Source organism: Apodemus sylvaticus, chromosome 12 (assembly GCF_947179515.1).
Source record: "Apodemus sylvaticus chromosome 12, mApoSyl1.1, whole genome shotgun sequence".
NCBI lineage: Eukaryota > Metazoa > Chordata > Mammalia > Rodentia > Muridae > Apodemus > Apodemus sylvaticus.
The window spans coordinates 45,088,348-45,111,972 of NC_067483.1; the positions used below are offsets into that span (position 1 = coordinate 45,088,348).

General features: G+C 41.3%; 1 protein-coding gene across 2 annotated transcripts in view; it reads right to left on the reverse strand.

The window, feature by feature from the left end:
- Nek7 (NIMA related kinase 7) overlaps positions 1 to 23,625 on the reverse strand; it is a 128,275-nt gene that overhangs the window by 11,453 nt on the left and 93,197 nt on the right. For both annotated transcript variants that reach the window (XM_052200222.1, XM_052200224.1), the window contains exons 6-9: positions 20,326 to 20,434; positions 19,379 to 19,486; positions 5,932 to 6,026; positions 2,068 to 2,181 (exon numbers count right to left, since the gene is read on the reverse strand). In XM_052200222.1, coding sequence (XP_052056182.1) covers positions 2,068 to 2,181; positions 5,932 to 6,026; positions 19,379 to 19,486; positions 20,326 to 20,434 — 426 coding nt within the window. The remainder of the gene's footprint in view (positions 1 to 2,067; positions 2,182 to 5,931; positions 6,027 to 19,378; positions 19,487 to 20,325; positions 20,435 to 23,625) is intronic.

Here is a 23,625-nt window from a genome sequence, read left to right on the forward strand (position 1 = left end):
TACTGCAGCACTAAATCTATTTAAGATTCTGTTGCGACCACAGATTTGGAATAATTATTTTATAAACAAATTTAGTTCCTCATTAAGAAGAGAAACATTTATTAACAGCACCAGCATTTCAAAGTCCTGTAGAGCTCTTCCTTCCTCATCAGATGAAAGTGACTCTGTTTTATAGACTGCCTATTTTTCAGCATGATTCTCAAGTTTGTTTCTTCAGAATTATTTTCCATGTTTACCAAGGCCTTACAGCCTCCTGTTTCATCTGGGCATGACAAAAGACTTTACCATTACCAGAAACTGCACTGTCCCTTTTGGAAGGTGCAGCATATAACATGTTTTTGCTTTATAGTTCTTTTTTGGAACCGGTAACTATACCGAGTGAAGTAAAAAGTGGAATCTATTTTCCTTTCCCAACTTGAAGACCTTCTATCTGGGCCAGACTTTGATATTTGCCCCTTGGCTGAGAAGCCGCATATCCAACTTCACACTTAGCTGCAGTGAAGTAGCCCTGCAGGCAGGCCGACTTCAACGAACCACTAGTGGTATCATCATTAAAATCCTGCTGAAGGTCACCATGGTAACCGCCTGCTGAGGCTCCGCCGCTGCACTCCGCATCTCCTAATCAGCTACCATGTGAAATGCAAATTCAGACAGTCTGAAAATTAGTCAAGAAGAATAGCGGATGAGGATGCAGATACGTGAAATATTCATGTGCTTGGCGGAGAAAAGAAGGCAGCCTGAATGACACAACAAAGAGCGGCGCCTGACATTCTCACTACCGTTTTGCATCATTGTTCACACTCTACTGTATTTCCAGGCCTACACTTCTGAAGTTGGTTTTGTGAAAGGCCATATTTATATTCTATACCCAAAATAGTAATTAAAAATGGCCAACAGAAGTGCATTAGCATCAAATAGAGATAATACTTTAAATTATCAACATTGCTTCCTAAGAGTATATTCTAATTATCTAAATACAATGCCAAGAAGCCAAAAAGGTGGGCATCACTCGCTTTCAGTAACAAACTATTAGATGAATATGTACTAATTACATTCTGGGAACACACATGATTTACATGGAGTAAAAAAAAAAAACAATCTTTAGAGATGTTTATTATTCAAGCTGTATGAACTCAGATTTCCTTGTATAATACTAGAAGCAGATGCTGTTCATTTCACAATAGAAAGTATGACAAGACTACTTAATATGGGAACACTATAATTGGTCTCCATTTTTTCCTTTGCTCTTTTCCATTTTCCTGGGGCAAAAATATCTGTTGCTCATGAGACGAAGATGTCCAAGGCTGTAGTGCTTTCATACGTAGGTCCCAGACGAGAGGTCCCAAATGAGCCTGCAAGCTTATCCTAGTTGACCTGGGACACTGCTACTCTGCACGCTCCTCAAATAATCATATATTAGGATAAAATGGAAGACACTGTTTAATGAAAAACTGGAGGTTGGGTACGAGCCAAAACAACTCATTCTGGTGCATTAGCAAGGCAAGCAAAGATTCAGATCTGACCTCCTTTGAAAATTGCCAATCCCAGCCAATGTATTTTATAAACAGGTCTAGCATGGTAACCTTAAAACACTCACCCAGAAGAAGGCAGCAGAAGCAGCGAGGGGTGATAGGACAGGTATTGCCCGAGAAGAAAGCCGTAAGAAAGAAAAAGGCTCAGAGACAGGTGGGGGGACGTACACAGTTCAGCTCTGGCAAACACCAGAAGCAAAGGTCTACCAAAGTGAGCTCTCATTGTTTTCCTGTCTGCGAGATGGGGACTGAGGTCTCAGCCTGTGACACGAGGCTAGGGGACCAGCGCTGGGTCACAACGCTTGCCTTAGACAGGTTCACTTCAGGACAGCCAACTATCTACGGTTCTCTCGTGTGCTGCGTTGTGATCCACTCTAGATCGTGAACTGCAGAGTTAATCTAACAGCAAGGCTCGGAAGATGTAAGGAGTCAACGTGCTCTTTCTGCCACCTGGACCACCCATCCGTATTTCTAAGTAAAGTAAAATCCCTTAGTAAAATAGGTTGACCAAGTGCACATGGGCCAGAGTCCTTACCTCCTCTGAATAGTGATCTGACGGGAGAGGTGGGTAGTCACACTGCTCTATCTTCTTACACAGGGAGTACAAGTTCATCTTGTCGCCGTAGAAAGGACTCTGCAATGCAGCCATCTACAAAACACTCACAGTGAGACTGATATGCGAACAAAGTAACTCTAAAGGTGACTTCTTCATCAGGTATAGGGCACTGAGGTGGAAATGAATTAGGAATACTTTGAATAAAATTATATGGGCATTTTGATTTTTATGATTACCCTTTTCTGAGCATTAAATGTGAAAATATTAATTTTTTGAAAATTTAAAATTCCTGAAGAGAAATGGCTACCATAACTCATACAACGTAAGATAATATTAAGAAATGGAAGATATTATGTGTGTATATGCAGCCATATTTTATCATAAAACAGCTATTAAGTGATATGGCTCAACTAAGTAACCATAAAATATAAAGCTGATGTCAAACTGAATTAAATATATCAAGAACTTAAGGAACAGAATGCATGACGTTTCATCATACACAGTATAGTCTTTTAAAAAGATTATTTTGTGAAAGAAAAGACATTTTTATATTATAACTAATCCTTAAATAGTTTTAATCATAACTGTTCTTTTGATAATGTCTCAGAGACATTAAATGTGTTTAAAAAATGCATAATTTCTAGATAGAATTCAAGGTATGCAAAGGTGATTTTTTGTGTGTGTGTGTGTTGGGGGGGAGACTTAGGAGAAGAACCACTTTAAAAGAGACATTACTGAATTGCAATGTATTTTAAGACATGGTTCAACTTGACATTTAAAAGCACAAGCAGCTGCTTGGTAAGCAAGGTTACAAACTAAAAATTCAATTTAAACTGTTCGCATTCTGTTCAAAACCTTCTCAATCTCTGAGCCGCCGGCGCCGCTGCCGCAAGAATCCAACATGGAGTGCCAGGCTGCCCCAGAGTCAGTCACCCTTTTCTACATGTGCTAATAAGTTTGATTTTGGAAGGACAATGTGTACATTCCCCAGACAGGCAGAGTGTGTGTGAAACACGGCGGTCCATGCTGTGCTACTCAGTGAGCGTCAGTGGGGACAGGACAAGCTGAAAATGGTCTCATCTGTCTTCTGTGCTCCAGGCTGGGCTTTTAACTCCTTCAGAGCCTCAGCCAGGAGGGGACGGGGTTAGATCCCGCCCGCCTGGAACGCAGCTAGCTGTGCAGTTTTTACCTAATCCACATTTCATATGAAACCTACACACACTCAACACAGAACAACCTTGGAGACAGTTGTCCAGCAAGACAACAGAAAGTAAATAACGGGTTTAAATGCCCTAAACACACAACACTGAGCAAGTATTTCTAATGGAGGACCCACCATCATAAGCAATGTTTACATTTAAAATGCATGGACGCGATACGATAAAATCAAATGTTTAAAAAATGCCACCTTAAGAATATACTGTCGATATGAACGCCCATCTCTCCACCTTTCTAAGACCTTAATAAATGTACACCCATTTTCTATTATATGATAGGAGTTCATTATATTACTTTTGTCTCAATACTGCAGAGTGTTAAAAAAAAAATCTGAATGTCCCCTAAGGAGTTAAACAGGAATAGTATATTTTCATGCATCTCCTGCTTTGACAGATGAAAAATGTCAACTGTCCTGTTTTTATTTCCAAGCTTTTGCACTATTCATCTGGTTCATTAGTGCATCTCGGCGCTGCCCCTGACAGCTGCTCGCCCTCTCCTCCCAGCAGCTGAATTTTTCAGGCTAATTTGATCCTCCACACTGAGACGATCGCGAGAATGATTGACTCGCTCCCTGACCTCCAGGGTCTGACTTTCCTCATTAGTATTCTGGGGGTGTCGGAGGGACGAAAGCCCACTGTCTGTCTTCGGGCCTGGTGGCAGCTCTCTTTTTTTTTGAACTGTAAGCCACCAACCTACAACCCTGTAAGGATGCGATGGCTGCACTGAACAATAAAGGAAATGTGTAAAACCTACTTTTCCATGTAAAGGTCCGTGTCGCAAAGCACAGCATCTTGATTTTAATTAGTAAAGTCTACTTTGTTGCATATCAATTAAAACTGCACTCCTGGTTCTTTTTTTTTTTTTCAAAGGTTTCGGGAATATTTGAAAGTCTAATTTCCCGAGTTTAAAGTACGTTCTGAAAAAGGGCTTCGGACTCCTTCATTGTTAATGGTAATTTCTTGGTGGATTATGATAGAAAATACATCTATCTGATGCTACAGGCAGTTCTGAAAAGCTAAATTACACCGAAAGATAAATGAGGACATATGGAATATGAACACAGATGGAATGTTTTGTAAAAGTTCCCAGCTCTTGCGAGGGGGACTCAGGCAAAAGCACTGACAGAGGTCCTAGCATGAACATGGTAAACACTTGAAATTGGCAAGACACGTGTTCCTTGAGAACGAACGTGGGAATGGTCAAAGAGAGAACTCTTATTTTGGTGATCATATATAAAAATGGATCGTCTCAATACAATACAACAATGTGGATAATTGTTTCAATTTTGCTACTGAGATTGTTATTAAGAACCAATAAACTTCTTCCACTCACACCGCCTCAGCTCGGCTTTTCTCCTGCCAGTACTGAATTACACTTCATTATTCGGAACTCATTTCCTATCTACTTTTAGGCTGTTTAAAGGGAAAACAGTCCTTTGATTTCAGATTACGGGCTGAACTATTCTAATACTACTTAACCAGGTTAAAAAATTAAAAACAAAACAAAACACATGAAGTGATTAATTTAAGAATTGGCTTCACTGTTTTTTTTTTGCTTTGTTTTTAATTAATATTGCTCTCCCAAAATTATCAGCAAAATCCAGAGTGAGCCCATCCCTCCTGGACACATTAGGAGACACAAACAGCGTGGGCCCCTCATGGTTCCATGGACACACAGCTGCACGTGCTCTGCTACGTCACTAATTCATAATATTCACAGTCAAAACTGTGGTGAGTTCATGCACAAGCACTGGGAAGTCCCTTGAGCCGTCCTTAGTCACCAGAGAAAGCACAAAATCAGAAAGGTCAGCTTTCCCTATATGAAGGAATCTGAAATCAGCAAAACTACAATAGGCATTGCAGGAGGCACATAACAGACCCAGGCTTTAGATTCCTTCTCGAAACACAGCAAGGACTCCATGCATGGTGTTTCTTCAGTTCGGGAAAGCTTACTTAGAGGCTCCATGTTTCTAATCAGCATCTTTGACTCTGTATTTTCCTGATGTACAATTAAAATTTTATCGTAGGAGTCACTAACTTGGGATACTGTCTATGCCCTGGCTTTGGAGGATGGTGGAAACTGTTAGCTAGGCACCCTCTTCTATAGCTACAGGACTGCATCTCTATCAATAGAGAACCTGTCTATGGGACTCTAACCCCTATGCTAAGATCAGAATTTGAGCCTAAGTGGTAGCCTGCAAGACCTAGCTATTTGGAAACCATCCTTAAAGCTGCAATTCATTTGTGTAAATGGGAAACATCATGCTGATAAAGAGACTTACATACGTTTGTGTATTAAATCTATGACATTTTTCTCCTACAATGCATTAAAAAAAATTCACCCATTTATCTCTCTCATAAATGTGTGTGTATGTGTACACATGATAAACAACAGCATTTTGTTAAAACAAGAATTAAAAAATAAAGCTTTTGTCAAAAAATGTGAAAATGTATTAGATAAAATAAGTATGTTGGGGCTTATAAGTTATTACCTGATGAATTAATTTATCTCAACAAAAGCAGACTACAAAATATTATCCAGAATAAAATAAATGTGAACTAGAATATTAAATATATGACGTGAATAAAACTGTATCAATGTACAGAATTCATCAACAGTGCCTACCTCATAGAGCAGACAGCCAAGAGACCAGATGTCAGACTTGAAGTTGTATCCATTTTCGTGTATTCTCTCTGGAGACATGTAGTAAGGTGTACCCACTGAAAAGACAAATCCAATAAAACTAGGACCATAAAATGAAGATGTAGCTACTGGAAGAAATTAAGTGCTGATTGGGGTGGGGGTAAAAGCAAGGTGGGGGTGTAGTACAGTACGTGGTAAGGGTTGTAGGGGAGAATTGGAAGAGAAAAATAAACGTAATTGGTAATCGCATTTTAATTTTAAAGGCAAATAAAAATATTGAAAAATTAAATACAAGATTTTAAATTGAAAAGTTAGCAAAGTGTTAGATACACCAAGATTTTTTTTTTGAGGATACTCAGTTTATTTCACCTTACTATTCAATTACATTAATATCTATACTACAATAAAACAGGGTGGTGACGTAAACGCGTTATTGTCTCCCTGGAGAAATCCAAGGAGAATTTAAGGAGGACAGCTAAGGAGAAAATGACAAAGAATTTTTTAATTTTTTCATAGAAAGTTATACAAAGAATTCACGTGGGATTTTGCTCTTTTCAGTATGGCTCCTCTATCCCAAATAACTGAACATAATAATATTTTAGGTCAAATATTAGCTAGGACCCGTGAAGAGTATACCGAAACACTGCATGCACAACCAGCTGCTACGAAAGCAGCCCCGAGGACACGGTCCTGGCTCCTGACACTCGGGATCAAACTGCTGATGCTGTGCTCAGTCACTGTGGAGGGGACAGAGGGACTGTCACCAGCCAGATGATGGGCTAGCCTAAGAACAGGGCACCGACGCCAAAGGACCCAAATTCCTGCTTTTATGAAGACTTTTAAGGATCATTTGGATACTTTTTTGGTTAGTTTTAAAGTACATTTTTTTTTTTTTACTTTTTTGTGGCTATATTTTCAAAATGCTAACATTATATTTAAGAAAACAAAATCATGTATATTATACTTCATAGAGTAAAAACATTTTAATGACTTTCAAAGTAAATATCTTTATTTTCAAGTATCTAGCTATTGTATCGCCATTATTAGCTTACAGCTCTGGTAAACAGCAAATCAAGGTTTGCACTTGGCATTCATGGATCTTACTGACCAAAGGCAACCTGCAAGAAGAATACACTACTGCCTGTGGACAAAGGATATTTTCTAGTTTTTCTATTACTTAAAAAAAAAAACAACTAGGTATTTGCTATAAATCTGTAAAGGGGAGTTCAATCAAACACTATTAATATGAGTCCCACCAATACTCAAAGCAGCACCCTTAGAGGCAGAAGTCAGCAGCAGAATAAAGCTATGTCCTAAGATCTGTGCGTGGCACCTCAGCTGTGCTGGGCATTGAACGCCACAGTTTTATCTAGAACGGGATCCATCTTCAGTGAATGGATGGTTCTTCCCAGAGCGGATCCAAGAGTCAAGCACATACAGAAATGAACAAGTGAATCTGACGGAAGATCAAACTTTAAAGGAAATGCAAACTACTCTGAGATAAAGATAAGGGGGAAAACCTTAAGAAATCAGTTAATTGTAGCTTATACCTTGAAGGCAAGTTTGCATATTTCAGTAGTATCAGAGGAAGGAGTTGTTCAGGGTGTATGTGTGGGGTTGGGGGAGGTACTTCAAAGTGTCATTATTGTAGGCAATCAACCCAAGCCTGTACAGCGTCCACAGCTCAGACCACCTCCTCATAGTTTTCATAAGCAACCCCAATTACTGGCTAGATGTACACACTTCCTCTGCCGAAGGAAGGAAGGAAGGAAGGCTGGTGGGTGTAGTTGCAATAATGAGATAGCTCCTCCTCACAGGCTTCTGGATACAGGACAGAAAGTGAGAGCCTGGCAGGGAGGGATGCAGAGAGAAGCTTCCTGGAAACCACAGGGGGCAGCTGGAAACACCAAGCTTGAAGGTTCAGAGTTTATGGAAAGCAAAGGTAATTTTAACCAGGAGCTCTGGGAAGCCTGCTGATACGTTAGGGGTTTGATATGAGTGTGAAAGATTGATGACAGGGAAGAGGACGAACAAATGCTAACACTTTACAGAGATTAGCCTCAGCCCAGCCTAACACCTTAACAGCAACACCAGCCCAGCCCGCTCCCCGACAGCATCCCACAAGTGAAGGATGCTCAGAGAAAGGATGATGAGGAACTCCAAACCACACTTTAACTGTGTAGCACTGCTGCGGGGGGTTAGCGTGAAGTTACAGACCTGCAGATGGTTTTAAATGTAAATGCTGGTTCTCCATCTACACAGTGAGCATCTTTCAACTGTTTCTTCATGTTTTATCACAAAGGCTTCCTGAGAATATATTACAACACAGACCCAAGCATGCTACCCACTTCTTCCACTAATCATCAGAGAGAGGTTTGCATCCTGCACTACTGGTCAATGGGCAGATGCTTAATCCCCGATGACCCGAGGCCTGAGAGGCAGCCTCCGGATGGGGTCTCTCCAACATGTTCCCTGATGTGCCCCTCTGCTCTAGACCCACCTGTACTGCAGGCCGAGCTGAGCAGAGATGTTCCGTCCCCATCACATCACAGATATCCTTACTCCTCTCTTTCAAACAGACAGAACTATGCTTTTAAGGGCTTAGGAACATTTGCAGTTCATTTACATGCACTGCTATGCTTTCAACATTTCAACTTAATGGAGACATAATTATTTCCTAAAATCCTTTCCTTAAACTCCACAGCAGCTGTTTTGTTGTGATGACTGTTGCCTGAAGAATGTTGTGACTTTTTAAAATCTGTACAACAGAGAGAGACAGAGACAGAGACAGAGAGACAGACAGAGACAGAGAGAGAATCGTGGAGTGCTAGAACCAGATATTAAAGCACTCATGCAGACTGTGACATATGAAGGCACCCAAGGCAGCATGGAGCACAACACTACTTATCTTCCAAGAATGTATGGCTGCGGGTAAGAGGAGAAGACATTCTGCAAGAGTAGATGCTTATGCCATTTTAACTTCCTGACACGAGTAACAGGGGGGAGGTGAGGGATGGCTTTTGTTTTGTTTTGTTTTTTTGTTGTTTTTTTTTTCCAAATGAAAAGGCTTAGGCTTCAGAAGAAAACTGCCAACAACTGAAAATGTTATTTGACCTTTCTTTAATCTACACTAATACTGTACCATGACAATCTTTCAACTGCAAAAATGAAAACCCTTTCCTGACATGAGCTGACCTAGCCGTAGAAGTGTTGTACATGGTACGTACTTCATCAAAAGTAAATACTCCTTAAAATTTACTCTGAATAAAGTGACTAGTTTTTTAAAAGTTCCACAATCAGCTCCAGGAGGCCAACAGATCCTGCTGTCAAGGTGCTATCCCAGAAGCTGTACCTAATGTGGGGATATTTCGTTAGAATGAGCTATAAAAAAAATGTTTTTAATAGGTTAGGAAAAAAAAAAAAAGCTCTTTAATCTCTGCGGACTTGGACAAAGAGAAAACCTAGCAAAAGGAAAGACACTTTATTTTACAACCAGATGCTGGATTCTATCTTTGTGCTTTTAATCAAGGAGGCAACAAAGAACTGGTCAGAAGCCAGGGATATATCTCATCCTTTGCCTCCAGCTCTTTTCTTTATTTATTTATCTAGTGTGTGTGTGTGCATGTGTGTGTGCACATGCACATACCACAGTGCACACGTGGAAGTCAGACGACAACTTGAAGGAACTAGCTCGCTCTCTCCTTCCACCATGTTGAGTCTTGGGACTGAAGTCAGACTGCCAGGCTTGGCTGCAAGCATGCTTCCCCACTGAGATACGTGGCCTGGTCCCCCAGGCCTGCTTTTATTCATTTCCTTAATTATGAGAAGGGATAGCATGTAAAATGAGCTATCTTTAATACATGGGTTAAAAACTCTTTTAAAAATCCAGATGGAAATTATATGATAAAAAACAATATGGTGCTTTATAGAACTGTTTTTTAGGTCAGCCAAATGAGAGTGTCCAAGAGAAATAAGCCAGTTCAGCCCAGAAAGGTTGCTTCTTTTTTCTCAGCATCAGAATAAACTGTAGAAGAGAATACCTTAGACGGTCCTTGCTGGGACAACTAAAAGACACAAATCATCTTAACCATAGTTTGATTCAAATACACAAATGACAGAAAAAACATTACTTTCCATTTTTTTCTTTGTACTTATGAGTCAGCCAGAAATGCTCCTGGCAAACAGAATGGAAAGAGACCAAATTTATTTCATTATTATTAGTATAATCTGAGGTAAACTTGGGATGTCTAGGTCAGTATTTCTTCTATAAAAGATAATCAGAAAATAAAATCTGCCATCTGTGAGGCATTCTTGATGACACTTTTGGCACCACGGAAGGAAGGCTCAGTAGATTTCACTGCTTCCCTGTTCTGGACCCTGTCTGCCCTGTGTGACCGATATCCAGAGTCACTGTGTATGTTATCTGACTGGCTTAACAAATGTTTAGGTGCTACCTGTGGCGCACACTGTTCTAGGTCTGAGAGACAGGAACAGACAACAGATCCTTAATGCTGTGTGGCCACAGTAGAGCCACGCAGGGCTTGGTCCAAGGAGCTGTCTGAGATGCTATACTTCAATCAGGAAAGAGGTCTGCCAAGGCAGGCAAGTTACTAAAGATAGAAGACTCACCCTGGCAGCTTGGAACTCAAGTCCATTTTGCAGACAGTTACTTCATTGAACTGACGACTGTGAACCGTAACTGAAAATGTTTATACCTTCACAAACCACAAAAGCAGAGAAACGGGCCGGAAAAGCTAGAAATGCAGAGGGCTGCCCATGTAAAGGGTACCTGATACAGCACTGCGGTTGTTTTAAATAAACACTTGTTATGGTGGCTGAGAGGTTAAATGTGCACAGCTTAAAACAGATAATAGATTCTTCCCGGAGCAATCACTCAAGTAGAGAAAGGACTGAAAGTTAAAAATAAACCAGCGGAGGTGGCCTCAAGGGCTGGCGGAACATATGCTGCCTCTACAGTCCACACCACCCTGCACAATGTGAGGGGCACCGCAAAGACAGACTCGTGGGGAGGAGCCAGGAAAGGTGTGGGGACAACAAGTGCATGACCACAGGTGGCCCCTGGCACGAGACAGGAACCTGTGTTAATGCCTTCTTCAGAGACATGAATTTTCGGAGCTGAAATCAGAGTGTGCATCACACTTGGAAACAGTGTGGGGAGCACGGATGGTAAACTCAAGAGACTGCAGTGTGAAATTCTGGTATTTACCCCTAACGGTAGGCGTGCATCTACTCTGCCCATAGCATCACAGAATCAGAGAGATGCCCATCTCCCTATGAAAGATAAACAGGAGTTCAGGCTGTCTTATGACAGAACAGCAAGACAGTTTCTTCCTGGGGGGGAGGGGGTTTAAGTATTTGACTGGCATAGACACCATTATTGGTGCAGTCAAGTTAGATTTAAAAGTCCGTCTCACTTTAGGATACAGAACAAACACATGTGCCACTCAATTCACGCATGTGCACACAGAAAATCCCTCTCCATCTCTTTTCCTCGGGTCATTATGAAGGCACGGACAACCCCTTGCAAACGTCAGTGCAACCTACTGATCTGTGCTCTCGCTGCGCTAGACCGGCAGAGCACTCTGGGTATGTACTAGTAAGTACACTTCCTGAAGCAGCAGATAACCACCTCATCTACATATACCAGAGCATGCAGTGTGGTGAGACCTGTATCTCAGATAATTTTCCTAATTGGGCTTTTCTCCTGTTGCTTTCCTTCTTTTCTTACATCCCAGAGCACGAAAGGGAAGTGAGAAGGGCCCTGTGGCCTGAATAAACTTTTGGGAATAACTTTTCATATATTACAAACCTGCCTCACTACCCCCTCCTTCCCCCAAATGAAAAGAAAAAAAGAAAGAAAAATACTCCATTTCAATATTAAGACTACTAAACCATTCGTCCACCAAAAGCACTGTCTTTTACAATGGACTGATGGACAGAACGCTGGTGTGTGATCCCTCTACCTGGTGATACACTTGTTTGCATTATGCACCAGGCAAAGGGCACTTTGCAGATGTAAAGTTACACATTATAATACAGATTACCCTAGATGACCCCAAAGGCACAAGAGAAGAGGGAGATGCCAGTGTGAGAGAGGCAGGAGAGAGGTCCAGCGAGAGAGAGGCTCATTTCATGGCCAAGGAAAAGATTCTGTTTCTACAAGGTGGGAATGGCCTTTAACCAATGGCCTTCTTAACCAGGCAGTTAAGAGAAAGGGACCACAGTCGTAACAGTGCAAAAAAACTGGGTTCTGCCAGGAACCCTAAGTAGACACAAAAACAGATGGTAACCTACAGCCTGCAGGTGACGCAAAGGTAGCTCACTGAGGTGAGCCTGGGCACGGGATCTATGAAACTGCAATATAATACAGCTCCACTGTTTTATCCCACTACGTTTGTGGCGGTTTGTGAAGGTACCAATGTGAGGAAGATCCCTGCTTTCCGTGGCAGAGTGAGAATTTAATTCTATGTGCTGAGACACACGACGAGACCCACAGGAGACACGGAGGGGCCCAGCAAATCATAAAGGGCTGAAAATTGTGTGATGTCTGAGAGCGTACTGGATCATTCTGTGAAGGCGTTCTTGGTTTGGTTTGGTTTGGTTTGGTTTGGTTTGGTTTGGTTTGGTTTGGTTTGGTTTGGGTTGGGTTGGGTTGGGTTGGGTTGGGTTGGGTTGGGTTGGGTTGGGTTTGGTGGGGGGAATGGGAGGTGGGACAGTAAGAGAGGCCGATATACTCACTATAGGAAGAATAACGCTTGTTACAGAAAAAAACTATGATTTTTCCCTAACTCAAGGGAGCCTCTGCTTGGCCATACACTGACATGAATCTAAGCATTACCCATGTTTTATAAGTGGGTAAACTGAAAGGAGGTAGAAAGCAGTTACCTGATCATATGATGCTTAGTCCAGACTTTTTAAAGCTTGACAAGTAAATATGTTTATTTTAACTGTGTAGATTGCTCAGACACAGGGACTGGCATAAGGGACAAGGGAAGATGCCCCGATCCAGAGGGCCGTCTCCAGGGTCAATCCTCAGGGGAAGCACGACAAACCTCTATGCTCAGAGTATCCTAGTTTAGAAAGATGAAAATTCCATAAGGCCACATATGACTTCATTCACAACAGTTCCCATTAAAAAAGTTGATTATTGGTTATCTGGAATAGCTACAACAAGGCCATGAAAATAAATACAGCACAAATCTAAGACCAAACAAGGCGCTGTTCCTTTCTCTCTGAGCACTGTTCCAGGCCCTGCTCCTTTTGGACGCACAGAGAACGCTTTTCGAGTTCATTAAGCTAAGACAGGAGACTTGTGCTGGATGATGAGCTGTGTGCAGAAGTACACTGTGTCCCATTCTAGCAGAAGGCTTTAGTTAAGAGCCAGTGAGTGATCGTCATGATCTTCCTCATCATGCAATCCCCGAACCAAATGCTGAACTGAACATAATACAGGATTGGGGCTGGTGTGTGTGTGTGTGTGTGTGTGTGTGTGTGTGTGTGTGTGTGTGTGTTGGGAGTAGTACCCCAAAGACCAAGTGCATGCTTCAACGTACTCTGGGGTGACAAGAGATGTAAAATATTTTAATTCAAAAATATATTTTATTCTTCAACATAAACCCACCCACACTAACACATTTGGCTCAACTCACCCTTTTACGCAAAACATGTCCAGAGCCCCAGCTCCTAGCCTTGTTTTAATTTTTGCTAATTCCAGAAGGGGCATGGGCAACCAGGAGTGACAGAAAGCAAACGAGGTTCCACAGCGGACTCCCAGGCAACGCACGCCATGGCACAGAATGGACAGTCAGAACACCATAAAATGTGCAAGAAAATGTCACCTCTTGCTGAGATAATGGAAAAGTAAACCTCTGTGAGAATTGGGTCCAAACAAGGAAGCCAAAGACCTATGCGCACCACCTTCTGAACAGCCCCATCCAACCCTCTTGAGTTTTCCTCAAAACCATAATAGACACACTCGAGAGTCTCTACGGACTATAGAGAAGCCTCTTGCATGTCACTCCCCACCTGCAGCAGCATAGGGAGTACCACACAGGGCTAAGTTATGTGTGACCTACTGAACTGGTCACAGAGAAGGCTGGAGAATGTGGCCAAGAGGAAGAATGGGAATCGAAGTGCAAATGAGGTAAGCATAAACTCCAGAGAGCTGGACTCATGGTTTATGAACTGCGGGCCAGGCAATTCATCAATGAGTTGTGAATTCAATGCACCAGCTTGCAATCAGCATCGTTTCATTTGAAATAGAACAGAACAAGTTCAGAACACTCTGCCGTTTGCAGTACAAAACATAGCTACATGCATGGCTACATGCATGGCTACATGCTACCTGTGCTTCGGCACACTGGATTCCAGTCCCATGGGATCACGATTGGGTCGGGGTTATCCTTAAGTAATCTGAAAGCCTCTAACCTAGCCAGTCATAAGCTGGATCAAGAGAGAGCTGTGTCTTCACCATAAATCTTTAAGGATGTGGATAGACAACAGGTGCCCCAACATCTGGGAGGTTTACAAACAATATGAAAGACAGCAAGGCAAACTTCACAGGGGCAAGTACAATCTCCCTAGATACAGAGCCCTGGCCATATCAATGGTGAAGCACAAGATCAAAGTCCTAAATGAACCTATGAACCAGAGGGGCGATAAAAGAGACTGAACCCAGAGGACAGTCCATATCGCAGATCACAGCCGAGACCGACCATCTTCCTGGTCCATAGATCCTCAGAAAGGGAACGGGAAAGCTCCTGACATGTGGAGAAACTGAGATCAGCTGTGTAGACAACACCAGACACACTTGACCTGAATGACGCTGAGGAGGGACACTCCTGGGTGCTATCTCCAACTCAGAGCATGCTCTTCTGTTCATTAACGTCTTGTAGAAACCTGCCTGGGCAGTACAGAAGGATCCGCAGCAATGGGAATCCCTCCTCAATTGGGCCCTGCCCCTTTCTTCCCGGCTCCAGCGAGCTGGAGCTCATCTTGACCTCCTTGTGGGGCCGAGCAGTCACTGCTCATGTTATATGACAGTAGCTCTTTCTCATCCTTTGACTGGCTCCCACCCCACTTCACCCTCGCTAACTATTCCCCTCGTCCTCCTTGGCACATCAAATCATCTCACTACTTCCTCCGCTTCCAATAAGTGTCACAAAAGACAAAGACTTGTCTAGTTTTCTAAACTATGGATCGCAACTCAGTATGGAGCCATACAGCTAAACGTCGAGGCCAAGAAAACCAGGGCAACTGTAAAAGGTTTCTGAATGCACGACCGAAAGTCAAGTCAAATTCAGACCAGAAATGAAACTGAGGAGTTTCTAGCAACCCTTGCCCTCCACGTGGAAGCACACATCCCCTGCAGCCTCGGTTCTGAATGCTCAAGCCAACAACATCCCTGTGGTCACCCTGGCAACCCGAGCGCAGCTGCGGTCCTAGTTCTAGTAAATCTAGAATGTGAGTTCCAGAAGAGTTCTGAGCGGCACGGATGAACGTGCTCCCGACCGTGAGCACACAAACCCAGCAGTGTCTAGGATGGGACGTCTTAGGATGCTCAGAACAAAGCAGTGGCAGGGGAGGCACAGTTACTGAGAGATAACAGGGTCAATCAGAAGAATGGGCGTTGGAGACCAGTTGGGAATGGGCGTTGGGAACTCTAGGAGACCCCAACTGCTGGACCAAGGCTGGGAGGGCATCCCTCTAGCAGCCAAGAACCATCAAACCTGAATGAAAGGAACTGAAAGGAAAGTGGCTCAAGTGGGAGTGGCTGAGAAGATTAAAGAAGAGGCCAAGATGCAAATGGGGCATTTTCCCAGCCCGTCATTATGGAGTGGTTGGAGAGCGTGGGATGGGGAGCAGGGGAGGAGGATGCTGTGGTTGGGCCAGGCAAGGCAACCAAGATGGAGGCCCCAGGGTCTGGTTGTTGCTTCACGGGAACTGAATGAAGCTGGACACGGCTTGGGACCCCCACATCGGATTCTGTATTTGTGACTGTTAACCTCTGTATCCAAGGACTTATTAATATCGCTGTTATGTTGTCGTATTTTCGGAACGAGTTGTGAGGCTGATACATGGTCTTTCTCCATGAGTGTGTCTGCTCCAGAGGGTGTGAGGGAAGCACGCTGAGTAGCTAGCTACAGAGCAGACGTTTACACGAGAGCTGTGGAATGAGGGCAGGTGAAGCAGCCCCTGAGTAGCCCATCTCTTCTAGACATTAAGAAATAAAATAGTCCAGGAGGGTGTTCTGGTTTCTCAATAAATGAATATAATTGGGGGGGGGGAGAGGAAGAAAGAATACAAATGCTACGTGTATGGATATTCTTCCAAAATCCGAAAGCTTTGCATGTATAAATTAAATTTGTATAAAATAAAACAAAAAATAAGTTCCTGGACAAAGTGAAATGAAATTTGACTCCGCCACAGACTTTACTGTAATACTCAAGTAATTTTTATTTTTCTTTTCTTTTTCTTCCTACTGACTCATTTATTATTTTTACAGCATCTCATGTAAAACAGAATGGCCTAAAAGTCTCTATGTAACAGGATGAACTCGAACCTCTGCTCTGCCTGCCTTCCGCTCCCACACCCATGGAGCACGGGCATGCACAGTGCCTGCCTTCTGCTCCCACATCTGTGGAGCACGGGCATGCACAATGCCTGTGTTATGCTGTGCAGAGAATAGAATACTGGTCAGAGTGCACACTGGACGAGCTAGCACTCTGCGTAGGAGCTAAATCCTAGGCCTCCATGTTTTGAAAATATTTTTCTCTATGAATTGCATTAGCATCTAATTCGCAGTTTCACTAACATTTAGGCCTATTTTAAGCATGTCACAGACTTCACTATCAGGAAAACCAGAAAATGCATCACTATACAATAACAACTATATGGTTGCTCTACCATATTTTTATTAGCAAAATAAATTCACATAGGCAGCCATATATTTAATTACTTCTCATGCTCAACTATTAGAGGCCAACAAATCTGCTTATACTAATAAATGTATGTAGCAACAGTGGAGTAATAATTCTCTAAAAGTGAAAAATAGGGCCAACTTGCCATAAACAACTAAAGGTGTGTCAACACTTCTATTCTTGCTCTATTATCTCTAGTGTGCATGTGTGTGTGTGTGTGTTTGTGTGTGTGTGTATTCATATATTAGTAGCAGAGACGATCCTTGATTCTTTTTGATCAATGGTTACTGACAAGCTAAAGTTCAAACCTTAACAAGTTACACAGTGCACTTGCTTAGGAAACATGAATTGTAGAGCATCAGAATCTTCACTGTACACAAAAAAAAAATCAGCAAGAATAAAAGAATTTTTAAAAATTAGAATTCTTTCCCCCCACCCCCCTCCTCACCCCCCATGAAAAATAAAATTACTGAAGAAATCCGTTCATTGTGGATTCAATCCGTTCAGAGAGCCTTGTTTTCTCCCTCCCAGGCTGGAGTTTAGAAGTGTCTTGGCTTCACTCAAATCATAGCATCAGCATGGACATGTGACATGACCCTAAAGGAGCTGATTTGGTAAATCCTTACTGAATTCTTAACTCTATTAAAATGCACGTTATGCCTGGGGTAGGGTGGGGAGTGGGTGGGGTGGTGCATGCCTTTAATCCCAGCACTTGGGAGGCAGAGGCAGGAGGATTTCTGAGTTCAAGGTCAGCCTGGTCTACAGAGTGAGTTCCAGGACAACCAGAGCTACACAGAGAAACTCTGTCTCAAAAAACAACAACAACAACAAAAAAACAAAACAAAAACAAAATGCACTTTATTCTTCATATCAAATAATTTCAGACTGCCACATTACCCAGGTACATACACTTGTAGTCCTTAAGTAGAACTTCTGCAAAAAGTAGTAAGCCTCACACAGAATCCACTTCCAATTGTTCAGATCTGGATTGCAGGTTAACCATTAGTTGGGTAAAACTCAAACACTACAGCCTGCTCAAGAGTGACTGCACAACAGCATTCAAACAAGTGGCATGTGTGCACAGGCATGTGCAATTATGAACTAATGTTCCGAGTTAACGACAGGGGGTTGTTAGGATGGCAATCAGATGAGCGCCACAGAGTGCCAGTATCTTTAGTTACGAAGGGCCATGGCTTCTTCCTAGAAATTGCCTACCATACCTGCTGAAAGAATTGTAACTTCTCAGATAAAACTTTATCAAGGTGTTATGCAAATTTGATGATTCCTTATGAAGTTTCAGATCAAAATCTTATACCTGGAAATGCTAGTGTAGTTATGTAACTGTAAGTGTGAAGGAACTAACTATTCCAGGACATCTGTGTGGTATCATATGTTCTCTATAATTAACAAAATGAAATTCAGGAAAGTGGACATATTTCCATCACACTGTCCATCAAGCCAAAGTCTATTCTAGAAACAAAATATTAATAAACAATAGATTCAAGGTACACAGAATCTCAGGATAATGGCAGGAACCAAGCCTTCAAATGTCTCCAGCCTTCTGTAATCCGGATGCTCCTTTACCTGTTTGGCTATTTAGTTCAACCCCCACTTCAAAGCTCCTCGGTTCACATCTAAAGACTGCTGTCAAAGTATTAATGACTTTCAAGGAAATTATGACAGCAAAGATAGACACAACTAAATTAAAGCCAATTTAATTTTGCTTTAATTCTTATTTTAAAAATCACCATTCCCTGTGTCTTATATGCACTAGGAGAAAAAGGTGACTTGGAGAGTCTTGAGATACTCCACTTTCAACGTAACTTAAAAAAACATTTCTTCTAGGAATTTTTATTGTTTCTGACCCAAAACAATTTTCTTCCCATTGCTAATGTTAGTAGTTTCTATTTCAGGTACAAAGGACATCAAAATAATGTTAACTCTAAAATGAATCAACTGTGCGTATTTCTTCCATTCTATAAAAAGAGATTTTTTCCTCCTCATTCACTGTGGATCTTTAGGTTTTCTCTCTTAATAGTTATCACACTTACATCCCCACTGAATAAACAAACATGCATGGAATTATTCTCTGGCATTTAAAAACTATTCAGTGAAGACTTCTTCCAAAATACAGTTTTTTAAAGATAAGCTATCTCAAGGTCTTGACAAGTAAGATAAAAGGAGTTCTCCATGACAACAGTAAAAGCCAGGGTTATCAGCATTATTTAAAAAAAAAAACCAGCACAAACAATAAACATTTCAGGGCCTGCTTCAGTTCAAACAAGCAGAAGTACCCAATCATCCTGTAAAAGGTAACTGTGATGTTGTGTAACAGGGAACTGTGAGCTCCTGTCAGGAGCTCCTGCCTCCTGGAAGAACTTTACAAAGTCTGCAATCAGCGCCGTATCGCTGCCTTACCTGTTTAAACCGTGACCAACACAATCACACACAGAACAGACTGAAACAGTGAAATCAATCATGTCTCTTACCTAAAGAATGTGCAGCTGTGGTTTTGGAGCTGAAAAACCGACCAAGTCCAAGATCTCCGAGTTTCACTACCCCAGTGGCTGTAATGAACACATTAGCTGGTTTTATATCTGTGAATAAATGAAGAGAGCAGGTGGGAGATGCTGTGAGCGTGGGACTCTGAAAGGACTATGACATTCCTTCTGTGGAAGGATCCAAATGTCTATTAAATCTGAGAGCCTGAACTGGGAAGTACTCACTGTATTTTGAATCATATACTTCATATTTTCATTACTTCAAATCATATTTTCATATACTTCAAACTTCCCAGTCCATTAAGATCACAGAGAATATGAATGATAATTTAAGACACAAAATAAACTTGCGCCCCCTTTGTAGCAGTTTTAAATAACATGTTACTGAAAAAGGAACTGGTATATTTACACAAGTTATAAATCGTAGCTTAGCAATATTATGCACACTGTATTTGCTGGGTGGCTTCAGAAATCATAACTCTTTAAATAAACTGCTTCAGAATCTGACACCCCCAAATCAGTGGCTCAGCCACTTTGTGACTGAGTGCATCTCTCTGCCCAACGACTGGACTAATCATGAAGAATCCATTAAGGACTGAGGCTGGACATGGAAACAGTCTGGGACGCTACAGTCTACTCGTCTGAAGGAGAGACAACGAACCCTCGTCCTTATGCGCATGCGCTGTTACCTCCCACAGCTGCACTTTCTTTACCCATAGAACCAGAAAGGCATGAGAGAAGTCGGGGAAAGCAGAATTTCCATTATTTATCATCAAGCATGGCTTTACTTTAACGCTTATAGTCCTGCTAAATTATAATTTTGACATAAATTATCACAAACGGGTAACGCTGTGGATTGACTGGAAGCTATTTTAACTTGCTTGACGGCGTATGTTATTTAAGATGATGCTACAGACTTCCCATGCTTTTCTTACCTCTATGCATGACTCTTCGAGAATGCATGTGGTCCAGCGCACTGCACAGCTGAACAAAGTATTTCCAAACGGTTCTCTCCGGGATTAGCCTCTTTTGTTTCTTAAAGTGCTGTTTAAAATATTTTTTTTAAAAAAAAAATTAGTGATTCTGCAAATTCAGATTTCTTAAAGTTGAATTCCAGCATTGAAAATCAGTAAGTCAGAAAAATATCAACTTTTATTCCCCCATTATTATTTTTATAGTATAATTTTCTACACTAAGACGACCCCAGAAATTTCACTTGACATAATAACTTACATTTCTTCCTATTTATTCTTAAGCTATGGAAAACTACTACTCTGTAATGTCCAACTACTTTAAAAAATACATCCATGTAAAATGACTTATCTGACATTTCATTTCAAGAAAGACTACGGTTTAAAAAATGAAGAAATATTAAAATAGACTCAGTAAAAGACAATTCTTACAGAATATGTGGCTCAGCCGATAAGGTGTGTGTCTGGCACACATGACACCCTGGGTTCCATCTACAGTAGCATAAAAACAAGTGTGGTGCTGGATGCCTGCAATCTTAGCCCTTGTGACAGAAGAAGCAGGTGGGTCAGAAGTGCAAACCCAGCACTAGGGAGTTAGGTGCCAGGGACGAAGGGCAAGCTCATCCTCAGCTAGATAGGGAGTTTGTAGCCAGACTGGCACGTAAGACTTTGTCTTAAAAACCAACAACAAAAAATAGAAATAACAAACAAACAAAGACAGTTCTGCTTGAGGCAAATGTCTCCCCTGTAGAATCCCATTTAAATCAGGAGCTGCACTGGTGACTCGAAACACCATAATCTACTGAAAATTAAGTGTCGATATAAAAGTGTTGGTGAGTGTATTCGCTGCACATAATGAAGCAAGCCTGTCCTTTGAGTGAATGAAACTACATTCTGGAGAGTCAGATGGTCACAGGAAAGCTGACGCAAAGAGCTGGGAGTATCAGCAAGTTGTGGGAGGGATTGGTCCAGGGACAGATAGGGCAACTGCTAAACACAACCGGAAGCCCACAGCTACAGAGCGTCGTTCATTTTCCTCTCTTAAGTTTGATAGGAGACTACAATAGCAGCATTCCACGACCCAAACTTTCAGCCCCACTGGGTATTCTGTATATGAAAATCATTCTTAAAAACAAAAGTGCAGTGAGTTTCTTACTGAATAGTCCTCATAAATGACCAACATGAAGAAACAGTGCCTTCAAACAGTTTTTTCCTACAAAGCTTTCAAAAAGAAAATCTTAACTCTGTGAAGTATATGCCCTAATGTCAAATTTTAAGCCTGTTTTTTATTGTATTTGAAAACCACATTTGGAAAAGTTCAACCAATTAATTTTTTTTTTTTTTTTGGTATTGAATACAAAGAAAGTATATTCGAGAAAGTGAAAAGCCAGCCCTTGTGAGTCACACCTGTGGCCAGCTGAGGGCCGGCTAAAATGGCCAAGCTGCATGGAAACTACCGGGGCCCTTTCCCATCGGTGACAAACACCTCTCCCCCTTCCACTGTGTCCGCTTGCTACAGTAAGAAAAAAAGTCTGTTTAAAAAAGGTAAGAATACTAGGCTAATTTTTCCTATATAGTACATGGTTGGAAATCATTTTTTCTTGCAATTTCATTAGCAATTAAATCAGTAACCTATTCTAAATGATCAGGGAAGAATAAAAGTATGGCACCGTCTTTCTAACTATGGAAAAATGCCCATATTGGGTTTCAAAAGGAAGGTTTCTTTTTATAGCAGACGGTGTCAACATCAGTTTTCACTGGAAGGGGACAATACTGAAAATTCAGTTCTTTACACATAATTTTTTCCTTGAGACTTGGAATGCATCCAATAAAGCCTGTGTATGCACTCCCCCTATGCCACATTAACACATGAGAGCTGACTGATGCCAACAGAAAGGTGGGTACCAGGTCTCTTCATGCCAAGACACACTCCCTCATGTAGACATTAGAACATGGGAGAAAGAGTTAATGTTTTAACACAGTCTAAACTCAACATAACCATAATCAACTTAGCAGTTTATTATTTTAAAAATTAAAAAAAACCTAAGACTGTAATATAATTACCTCGTTTCCCTGTTCCCTTTCCTCCCTCCAAGCCTTCCCATGTGCCCCACCCCCACCCTTGAATTCTTTCAAATTCATGGCCTCTATCTCTAATTATTATAATTTTGTGTGTGTGTGTGTGTATTTTTAAGTCTCATTATTAAAAGACGAAATATAAAAGGGACACTGAAAAACTCTGGCCACAAAATACACATTAGGGTGGAGAAGACCTAACTGCATATATTCTTCTTGGATACTGTTTCTTCTAATAAATTAAAAAGGACGAAAACAACCTACCATCGGTTTCATGCTGATCTGGCAAACCTTAAGAATCTCACTGAAGAAGAACATGAATTTGACTATCAGGAAATAAAGTCTGATCATACAACTGGTCTTCCTCAGTTTCTAAACTGTCTACTTAAATGCTTGGGCTTGCCAAATAGTCTTTTTAAATGGAGGGCTTCTGCTGTTTGAGGAACCAAGAGCTACAATGTCGCAAACCTGTTCCTTCTCTTGGTGGCACTGTTGCCTGCCTCCTAAAAGAGGGTGGGGAGCAAAGCTACAAGAATCTGACTCACTTTAACACTGTAAGGTGGACATCAGCAGTGTTCAACTTACTCAGAGTCACGTGCCTCTTTAGAACGGTAATTTTTTTATCCTCTAGCAGGGTAGCAGGGCTTTTCAAAACTCCTACTCTCTGAATGTTAGATAGATATCCCTGTAATAATACTTAATTCTGTACTATAAAACATCTAATGCAAACATGTAACACTTAAAAATTAAACATGCATAAGTAGCAATTAACATATGGAAAGTTTCTAAAAATTAATATCAAAGTACATGAAAGATTACGTGTTGTGGCACATTTACCATGTTCATGCTACGAAACGAATGTCTTTAAAGCCAAATAAAATATGTAAAGGTCTGAGGACAAATGTTGCCACTCGGGTTTAATGAATCACTTGGATATAATTTTTGGGTGGATTTAGTGTTTTTTATACAGCACGCTCACCTCGAAGTACTGTATGTATATATTCTACCACCATTAATGGTATTCATTTTAATTCAATAGAAAAACTAGATGTACTACAAAGCTAACAAGTTATAAACTTAAACACAAACATTACATTATTGCTAAAGTGACTTATTGCTATGAAAGACAGGCTTATACAAGCAGCCCCCATTCAGATTTTAAGAAAATATATCTTAATAGACACCTTT